The 10,216-nt window shown below is 44.1% G+C and overlaps 1 protein-coding gene across 15 annotated transcripts in view; it reads left to right on the forward strand.

The window, feature by feature from the left end:
* Positions 1-10,216, forward strand: part of CFAP61 (cilia and flagella associated protein 61) — a 106,789-nt gene that overhangs the window by 340 nt on the left and 96,233 nt on the right. For 5 of the 15 annotated variants that reach the window (XM_033513138.1, XM_033513137.1, XM_015622314.3 and 2 more), the window contains exons 1-7: positions 24-284; positions 513-601; positions 1,575-1,730; positions 2,422-2,572; positions 4,659-4,735; positions 5,172-5,239; positions 6,263-6,404. In XM_033513138.1, the coding sequence (XP_033369029.1) occupies positions 87-284; positions 513-601; positions 1,575-1,730; positions 2,422-2,572; positions 4,659-4,735; positions 5,172-5,239; positions 6,263-6,404 (881 nt within the window). In that variant the 5' untranslated portion in view covers positions 24-86. Of the gene's footprint in view, positions 1-11; positions 285-512; positions 602-1,062; positions 1,417-1,574; positions 1,731-2,421; positions 2,573-4,658; positions 4,736-5,171; positions 5,240-6,262; positions 6,405-10,216 lie in introns of those variants that run through there. The other 10 variants (XM_033513140.1, XM_015622315.3, XM_033513143.1 and 7 more) reach the window with 9 other exon arrangements.

Here is a 10,216-nt window from a genome sequence, read left to right on the forward strand (position 1 = left end):
CGGCCCCGCCTTCCCGAGCCCCCGGGGGTGCCGGTCCGTCGCCGCCCGCAGCCGCCTCCCGCCGCTCCCCACAGCTTTCCCGAGGTATGTTCGCGTTTGGTGTCTTTTGGGCCACAAGCACCAAAAAGCCCCGCGTGGAAGCTCGCTTGTGCTCCAGGAGTGTTTGTGTGAGGAGGCGGGAGGGAACGCCTCTCTCCGCTGCTTCTGCGGCCGTCTCTGGCATGCTGCTCCGTGGGATGAAGGCAAGAGTTGCTGCGCGAGCAGCGAGTTTCCTTACGAAAATGGTATGTTTTTACTGTGTAAATGCTGCTTTAGCTCCCTGCGAGAGCGTTTAAGGGAGCTGGTGGAGACGGCTGTGTGTTTTTTTACCTTTGAGTTAAAACAAATGACTGTGAAAATGTTACAAACGGTTTTCCTCAGTTGAAGGTAGTAGTGCCAAGCCTCAGCTGAGGCACGGCCCTTTAAAGTTGGCGTTAGTTCTCCTTTTTGAAGCTGACGATGTGTTGCTTTAGGGTAATTTCGGGCCCCGCGCTGGAGCTGCAGTGTCTGGTTTGTCTGTGAAGGATGTAAGAGGGCATGCGGCTTTATCTGTGTTTAAAAGGTGCGAAAAGTTGCGTTTCTTTCGGTTTTTCATTTGAATTGGGAAATGCGGTGCCTGACACTGAGCGTCGCATTTGGGTTTGCGGTCACTTGGAAGTGGCTGTTGTGTTTGGCGGGGCGGTGAAATTGCTCTGCTGGTCTAGGTTTGTTGGTTTAGACTTTTTTTTTTTAGTTAGTACTGCTCTATTTTGTACTTCTATATAAGATAATTGCGGGGAGCCGTTGTTGGGTCGCTTTATTTCACGAGTGTTGGCTGGGTCGCAGCAGTGTGCAGGACTGAGCAGTCAGTCCAACACCCAGCTGGAAGGTGTTGGAGCCCAGGGCATGCACAGGTGGTCCGAGTATCGGCTGCCCGAGTGTTCTGGGCAAATCGACAAGTCAGTTGTGCCTGGCACGTTCTGTCCCTGAGGAACCACAAAAAAAACACTTCTTTTTTTCTTCTTTTTTTTTTTTTTTACCTAGGAAAGCAGTAGAACTTTGAATAGCCACAGAACTTTGAATTCCTTCTGAAGTTTAAGCCCTGCTGTTGAGCTCAAAAGAAATTCGAGGAGCAGCTTTGTACCAAAGACAGTTAACACACCTGAAGCTGCTGTTTAATCGGGACGTTGTTGCCCTGATTGTTTGCAGCTGAGCCTCCAGCCTGCTTCCCCTGACTGCCCACAGCTGAGCCTCCCACTGAAAGCCTTGCAGTTTGAATTTCTTGGTGATGAGCTGGTTAGCGTGCAAATGAATGAATAGGAAAGCAGCTGGAGCCTATTAAAACTATTGATTTCCTCTGTTTCCAGACAATAGGCGTGATTGCCTGCTGCATTTCAGGTGTGCACTGTATAGGCAGCGTGTTATCTGTGTGTATGCAGGAATCAGGCACCAAAATCCATAGGCGCTGCCCCAATTTAGAGTAGTTGTGAGAACCCCCTGCTGTGAGCGTGTTGGGCAGGGGATGGCTGGAGCAGAAGTGTTTTCCTTGGTTCCAGTGCAGCCTGTGGGATGGTCACAGTAACCTCCTGGAGGGGAAATGCGGAGGTGGTCACTGCTAGAAGGACTGAGTCACACGATGTCCCAGACATTGTCACCCTCTTCAGCCCTGTCACAGAAGACCTCTTCGGAAGAATTGATGTCACTTACCTTTTGTAAGTAACGGTGTTTTAGATTATCACCTTTCAGGCCATCACACTTAAAATGGCAGAAAACATTCTGAGTTTGGACATGGTGTGACATAATGACTTTTTGTGCCCTTTCTAAAAAAGGAAAGAAAATTCACTTTCATGTCTGTCATGTGCACTGTGACAGACATGAAAGTGAAAACTGTGAAACTTCAGACTGTGCAAACCTTGGTCCCTGTCATGGTGGGCAAGGTTTAATTCTATACTAGCTTCCTTTTGCTAAAGCTCAGAAGAAATGCTGTTGAGTAGCACCCGATGAAACTATCAGCAGATAGGCTGTGTCACAGATAGATACTGGTGGGTCACTTAGGTTTTTTTCGCCCCTTCATAGCAAAGATCTCAGATAACAGCTGTTTTGGGGGAAGAAAAAGAGATGTGTTGAGAAACATATAGACAGAAGGGAATGTCTTGCATCTCAAGTTTGCTAATATGGTTGAATATTTGAAAATCCACCTGAATTTCTATAGTGTTAGAACACAAATATTGTGGAAGCAACAATACCAAGTTAGCATGTGGATGATGAAGTTTTATTAAGGCCTGATCCTGGAAACTCTCTTGAATGTGACTAATTTTGCTGTTCCAGCAGGCTGAATTCACAGTCAGTCACTTTTCTGTGTGGAGTTTCTTTAACTTGTGCAAAATTAAATTGTTTTCCTAGAGAATTATCAAATCTTGCTTTGACACTCTGCAATGAGAAGAATGAGGTTCTAGCCCATGCTGCCTTTCTGGACTATCCAAATTGGAATATCACTGATCAGGCTGAATGGGAACCATTCCTGCATGAAAACTACACTAACAATAAGTGCACTGTAAGTAAATGGTGTGATTTTAGTTGAGTTTTCATTCAAGGCTCAGGTATGGAAAATACACATGGGCATCCACAGTCTATTTCTGGTAGATTTGAGGCATTTGGGATGCAGGAGGTGATGGATTCCTTGTGAAACCCTTGTGCTGATATGGGCACCTTATTTTGGCAGTGAGCTTGTTTGGTGCAGACTGTTGGGAGACTGTTGCTGTCTGCTTTGTGTGCTGGTGACTTTCACACAGGCTCCTTGGGTGAGCTTGTGAATTTCTGGTAGGATCTAGGGACTTGAAACAGGCCCTTACAAGTTTAGCACTCAAATGCTCCTCCATCACTGAGCCCACCTGGGAACTGTGTGATTGTTGAGAACATACAGAAAATGTTAAACGCCAGGCTCTCATAGAGCAGCACGTGCTATAATATAAATTATATCATATAATGTTTATATAACATAAACAGTGCTGCAGTTACCTCTGGGCATTGTGTTCATCAGTGCTCCAGGGTCTTCTGTGATGTTAAGCAATGGCTGGGAGCTAAACTGACCAAAACAGCATCTGAAAATGTGTGCTCTTGGAGGAAACAGCCAAAGGGAGTGTACAAAAAGGACCTGTGATTTCCTTGTAATGGGCTTGTTTTGTCCCTGGAGTGGCACTTTGTGGGCAGGCACAGCCACTTCATTCAGGGTGCAGCTGCTCTGGGGGTTCTGCTGTGCTCTGACCTCCTTTGGGCTGTCTGGTGGCTCTGTAGGATCTGCTGCAGGGGCCTACAGAGAAAAGACAAGAAAAATAAATTACTGCTCCGAACCAGTAGTGAAAAATACCTTGAAACAGACAGGCAGCAGAGCTCTTATTTTTCTAGAATATAGTTTACTTGCTAAAGTAGGTGTAGAAGATTGTTTTTTGTGCTTCTGGATTGGCAGAAGCCCTGAACGTTTTCTGGTGTATAACTTTGAGATGTCATTGGTAAACTCCAGGTTAAATCCATGCAGGTGTGCTTTCCAAAACTGAGTTCATCTGAACATAGCATTTCTGTGAAGTCTAGTTGACCTGTCTTTTCCCTAGAGCACAGAAATAATTTCAGGGTCTGAAGTGGGAGGTGACTTGTGCAGAAAGGAATAAGTGAGGATGCTTTACTGGATTGTCTGGTTACCAGTACTATTCAGAAAGAGTTACAGTCCAAGTCTGGTTTACTTGGTGTCCTCTTGGACCTGAACCAGTAATATTTCTTTTGTTTTGTTTCTTCCTTTTGCTTCTAAAAAACAAACAGCCTGATTTTTAGGCATGTCTTTAGGTGCTTGCTACAGTAGCTGGTTGTCCTTGCTGGTCCATGTACTGCAGCCTCTGTTGAAATTGTTCTTGCTTTTAAATCGCTGAAGTTTATTGGTGCCTCTAGCTATGGCATTTTAATTGAATATAAACAATATATAAACAATAAATACTATTCAGAAGATCTTAGGTTTTCCATTTAAAGTATTTTTATCTACCAGCAGACCTTCAGTGACCCAGCACTTCTAATAAATATGCCAGAGAATAACTGATTTAATGGCCCTTACCATTCCAGCACAGGGCTTTTCCATGTACACTGCAGATGCATGAGATAAAGCTGTCTGCTAGTCTGCTCTGTTTCTCTGTCTGGTATTTGTGTGTCTAATGATGTCATCTTAAAATTTGTAATTTTTCGTACTATCTTTAAAGAAAAACCGCTTTAGGATTATGAGAAGCATGTGAGCTTTTGGTTTGAGGCTTTTTTTAAACCTAAAAAGAATGTCTTTGTCAGACACATGTTGAGTGTTTAATGTGGTTGAATGTTGTCAGTTGAGAATTAATGCTGTTCAATATGAAATGTATAGTGTATATTGCAGGCAAACAACAGTAAACTGAGTAGAAAGAAAAAACACTGCAGAAGTACAAAATGATATAAAGCACTTTAGTCACTTAACTTTACCCACACATGCTTTGAAGTCACTTATGTGTATTTTGTTGTTCCTTGAGCGCAGATCATGTATGTTGGAAATGCATATGCATACTAATACTTAGGCTGATGGAATAAACATGAGCTGCATGGTGTATAGACTTTCACTGCTTGTTTTGTAGCCTTTGAACACTCTCTTTGTGCATCTCTTAGTGGCAAAGGAAGAATATGCAGCTGGATGTTCCCAGGAAATTGTTAGGTGAGTTCCTCTGCAGCCTTGGCTAGTGAAGCATGTGCCCTCTCCTGCTGTCAAGTCACGGTTGTCAAGGCATCTCATCCAGATGCCATGTCACAGATCTGCCAGCAGAGGCCTGCTATCTTAAATATCTCACCACTGGGAAACTGCTACAAACAAGAGGGTGTTTGAAATGTAAAGATTGGGAAATATGAAATAAACGAGGTAGGAAAAAACAGTCAAAGCAACAAAAAATTTACCCAGATGAATTTCACATGATACTGTTTATCACAGATGTTTTAATTGTTGAGCCATTTGGAATACCAAAGAAGGTTAAATTCACTGGAGAAAAAAATGTATATATTAAAAAACTAGCTTCTGTCTGTCCATTGATGGGTCAATGTTTGTTTTAATGTGTAATATTATATATACATATGTAGTATGTTTGTTATTTGTCCAGGAGAGCTTTCATCTTACTACCAGAACTGCAGTTTATACTCCTCTTTATACCATCCGAGGAGAGGCTGGGTAAGAGTTTAATACTGTTTTATTCTTGAAGTGAGAGCAATTGCAAACCTAATAAATATGCACTGTGAGGTTGTTGTGGTGTTCTTTTTTAAATACTGAGAACAGTTATCAGTTTGTAGACATGTGGAAAACGATCCAGAAGTATCTTCTTTTGAAGATCCCATGTGCAAGAGGTACCTGTGGTTCCATGCTCACTCCAGCAGCCATTCAGCAGTCTGTCCATTCCCTGCAATCTTTAAATTTGCCAGAAACAGGACATAAAAAAACCCAGTAAAGATCTCAAAAATCAATCCCTACAAGTTTGTGAAGATTTCTGGTTGAATAGAGCCAAGAGATTTGAAATTTGGCACTTTATCTTACATAGTCAAGCCAGTACAGATTGGAAGAGGACTCCTTGGTGAGACTCAAAGGGGCTGCTGGAGAGATGGAAGGAAACTCTGATTATTTCTTTTAGAACAGAGGTAGAAAGGTAGAGAATATACATATTAATCAGAGAACAGTGCCAGACTTGGAATTTTGGTCCTGAATTCAGACTAATAAACCAAGCATGCACTTAACTGAGCTGAGAAAGAAGCTGGAACTCTTTTGATAAGCCAGCTTCTAGACAGGTTGGTTCCAAGTCACACTGAAAGACTATAGTGATGTGTCAACTACAGAAAACAGGGCTTGAATGAAGGGTTTTGTCAAATTCATCCTGACAACCAACACCAGCTTTCCTTGAGCATTGGGAGTGCTGACAGAGGTTCTTCAGAGTCATAGAGAATTGTCTGTATTATTTTTATAGGGGTTGGATTCTACCGATTTCTGATTGCTTTGAGGCTTATTCAGATTTGGAATGCCAGATTAATTAGATTACTTTGGTGAGGATTCTCACATGTTTATACTGCTGTCATTTCAGCCTCATTGCCTAACTTAAAAGATTTGGAGCGTTTTGTGGTTTAAGTGTGAAACTCCATTTTCCTCAGACAGTTTTGCTGCTAATTGAAAGCTTGCATAATGAAGATTCTCTGTTTCCCCTGGCAGGTTTTAGTCATTCAGAGCTGGCCATGGGGAATGTGTTTGAAAGGATGATGCCTGTTCCTGGCTCACGCATGGAGAGAGGTTTCACCTTGCTGGCTTGCCCCAGGCATCGGTGTCACCCCCAGCTGTACGTGCGCCAAGCAAGGTAATGCAGCTCCTCCCTTGTGCTAATAGCACATCTGCCTGGGGAAACTGCAGCATTTCCCTTCTTTGGATTGCAGCATCAGGAGCTGAGCTTGACTGCTCTGACCTTCTGTGCTAACCAAACTAGGTAGTTCTGGGATTGTGCTGATTTTGTTCTGTTTCATCACCAGATGAAATATTTTTTTGAACACTATTTAGCTATGCAGGAAGACTGTTTTCTGTCAGTCTTCAGAACATTATTCCACAGAATAAACAGAATGTTTATTCTGTGGTCTGCTGGCTGAATTAGACCACTGCATGTTTTAGGGAGTGCATGTGGTTTCCAGGTTTCTTGTAGCCTCTTCCAACACGTTTTTAGTTTTCTCATTCTCTCATGCTGAGCAGTCAAGCAAAGCTTGAGTAGGAAGGCCTGATACCTAAAAGAAGTAAATAAGACCAGAGAATCCCTACTTCCAGTAATCTTTCAGACATGGAAAGTAATTGTGTTCTGTACAGTTTTTCCTGTGGAAGTTCTCTGTGGATGCTAAAGGCAAGCAGGGAGCACAGTGTCTGTGGAATAGCAGGCCACATAACTTTCTCAGACTCGCCTGGGAAAGTGGCCTGGGAAATCATGAGGAGGAATTAAAACAATCCTCAGAGACAGAAAACAGCCTTGCAGGTGCTGATTGTCTGTTCCTTGTTTTCTTGCAAGAGAAGGTCGAGGGTGGTGTGTTAGTTCACTGACCAGAAGGGTTTTACCTTTCCAGACCTTTGCATATGGGTCTATAAAAGATGATCTGGGGTAATGAACGTCGCTCTCTCCTGTTCAGCTCACAAGAGAGTCCGTGTTGTGCTTCTCACCGTTCCCAATAGAGTGTGACAGTGCTGCTTGCCTAAGCTTTGACTGTGTTTTGGGGCAGCAGCCTCCTTGGCCTCGCTGAAGGAGCTGAAGAAAATCATGGGGTAGCACAATTCTCTTTTAATTGTGTTACCCTTTTTTGGCCCCAGTTTGGAGCAAAGATTTGATATCCCCACACAGTGTGTCTTCAGCAGAGCTTTGGTCTCGCTGTGGGATCCTAGTCATAAATGGCATTATAAATGTGAAACTGAATTATTTTTCTTCTTTCCCCTCAGCACAGCTGCCTGCAGTGTGGGAGGCAGACATGTGCACTTCCCTGCAGCTTCTGTCTACCTGTGCAGTGGCTGTTGCCACTCTTGGTGTTTCCTGCCATGTGTGTTCTGTGCCAGTGTTGTGGCCAGGACATGAGAAATGCCGAGTTTCTGACCCAGGGCCCTGGAGATTTTCCTGTTGGTGTTGCTGTGGAGATGCTGTAGTGTGTAGTGTAGTGTGGTTGAAACAGAACATGTATCCATCAAATTTTGGGTTTATTGTCCTCTTCACAATGAGAAGACTGCTGGTAGGGTAATGTTTTATGATGAAGTAGTTTGATTTACCTCTGATTTATTCTGGAGGTGTTTTTGCATGTCGTAAGTGTTGCTCTGTGGCTAGGTAGCAGAGTGGTGATTGAGTTAGCATTTCTGATGCCTGCAGTGGGGGCTGGAGTTTAGGGAGAAGCATTTTCCTTGGACACTCACATGCTGTGGGTGTGGTGTGAGTGGGCTGTACTGACCAGTGCTCAGGGATGATGATGCCACCTTGAGTGTGTCTGCTGGGTAAAGCCATACTGTTTGTTTATGGGCTGATTGACGCTGCCAGCTTGGGCTGCATTTGGACAGAAGCTGTCTCTGAGAGCTGTTTTATTGCCTGTATTGAATTTTACCACATGGGCCTGAAGCAAACTTGCAGCTCGTGTTCCTCCTGTTGCTTGACTTCTGAGCATTTTAAGAAAGAGGCCTGAGACCTGACCTTTGCCACTTCACATCTTCCTGCTGTAGCTCTGGATATTTCAATGTGTTAAAAAGCTCTTTTGTACTCACTTGTACAGTTGTTAGGTTTTTGAGTGTTTCTTTTGGGTTGTCTACCACCTATCACTAAGTGAATGGACTTTTATACAGAGCAGGTATCAGTATGTGAGTTAATGCCTGAAGATTTAAGGTGTTTCAATATATCTTGGTTCAGACTATCATATTTGTCCTGTTTTAAAGTTTAAACTATTTTTTTTTTATGGCCATTGAATATTGTCAATAGAAACGTTCTTTTGCATGACTGGAAATGTCACTTAGGCCATAGCAATATTCCTGGTGGGAGCTACCATTTTGTCTGGGATTTTGGTACTTTGTTATAAAAATTAAAAATTTCTTTAGCTGTGTTATTACTAGAAAATTAACTGTGAAACTGATTTTCCTCTGAAATGACACAGTGGTGATATAAAATTCATACTTCAGTGTTGTCTATCAGTAGATAACAGGTAAGGCTAATTTCTGTTTGCAGAAGGAGCTCTGCCTTTCCCTTCCTCTGCATTCGCCTCTGTGCTTCAGTGGCATCCATAGTAACAGTGAGTGGAGCCCTTGGAGACTCCTCTGTGGATGCTGAGTGCAGCCACCTGCCTAGCAACATCTTCTGGGGCAGTGAGAGGCGATTACCCTAATCTCTGTCCCCTCTTCCCTGCTCACAGAGGGGAAAAGCAGCTGTAAACTGATAGTTTGTTTAACCATCCCAAGCCTGGGCTGTCAGCAGCGTGCCAAAACGCAGCCCCCACTAAGCTTTGGTGTTTAAGGTTCTTGCTGGTGTCTTGTCTAGATCCTGCCATTCTTAGGTTTGTACCCTGTAGGCAAAAGTCAAATTTGCAGCTCTGTGCTTGTGCTGACAGTAGAGGAATTTTGTGGTGTTTTTATAATGGAAAGCTTACTGGGGTTTGGAGGGTTTCTTTACTTTTTAAAATACCGCGGTGCTGGTGGAAGGTAGAAAAGCAAAATAAAAAAGTTGAAATGGTTGTGTTGCTGCAGGGAATGGGGATGTGCAGAGTCCCACTGACTGTCACAGGGTCAGTCTCCAGGAACTGCCATCTGCACCTCTGTGTGTGGCCTTGTCCCATGTCCCACAGAGCAAATGGTGCAGGGCACTCAAAGCACTTGGCACGACGTGTTTGGAGGAGGTGTGTGTCTGCTACAGACCCCACAAAATAACAGGGGTCAGTTAGGATACAGTCATATTCTGGTACCCCTCTTCATTTGGTTTGTTTGGTTTGATAGCTTATTAACAGATCTGCTGTACTAATTAGTTGTACTTAAGTGGTGATGTTCTGATAATAGAAAACCTCACCACAAATTTTCCCTTCCTGTGAAGGAAATGAAGGTAACCATTTTGGTTTGAGGGATAAAGAATGAGGTACTGTAAGTTTTTACGGAGTTTTTATTGTTGCTGGAGCCTCATTTTAATTGAGTGGGGTAAAAAAAAAAAGCAGGAACAGGTCAGAATCCAAGAGGTCCCTAGCCTTGCTTACAAAGGTGGTCACATCCATTCTGGTGTGCAGGAGAAGCACCCAGAGACGCCCTGGCCACCTCTCGTGTGCTTGGGAACTCAGACAGTGTTTGATACAAAAGGAGGAACAACCTCTTTTGCCCAACTGCCTTTTCTGTAAGGCTCCTGCCAAATCCAGAAACTCGTAAAGAGCGGCACTGAGAATCTATTTATTGTCTCGGGCCAGTCCCGGTGTCCGAGCAGGAGGGTTATCCATCCCGGGAGATGCCGGAGGAGCGCGGGCCGGTGCCGGTGTCCGAGCAGGAGGGTTATCCATCCCGGGAGATGCCGAAGGAGCCGCGGGCCAGTGCCGGTGTCCGAGCAGGAGGGTTATCCATCCCGGGAGATGCCGAAGGAGCCGCGGGCCGGTGCCGGTGTCCGAGCAGGAGGGTTATCCATCCCGGGAGATGCCG

This window comes from Parus major, chromosome 3, assembly GCF_001522545.3.
Source record: "Parus major isolate Abel chromosome 3, Parus_major1.1, whole genome shotgun sequence".
In the NCBI taxonomy this organism is placed as follows: Eukaryota; Metazoa; Chordata; class Aves; order Passeriformes; family Paridae; genus Parus; species Parus major.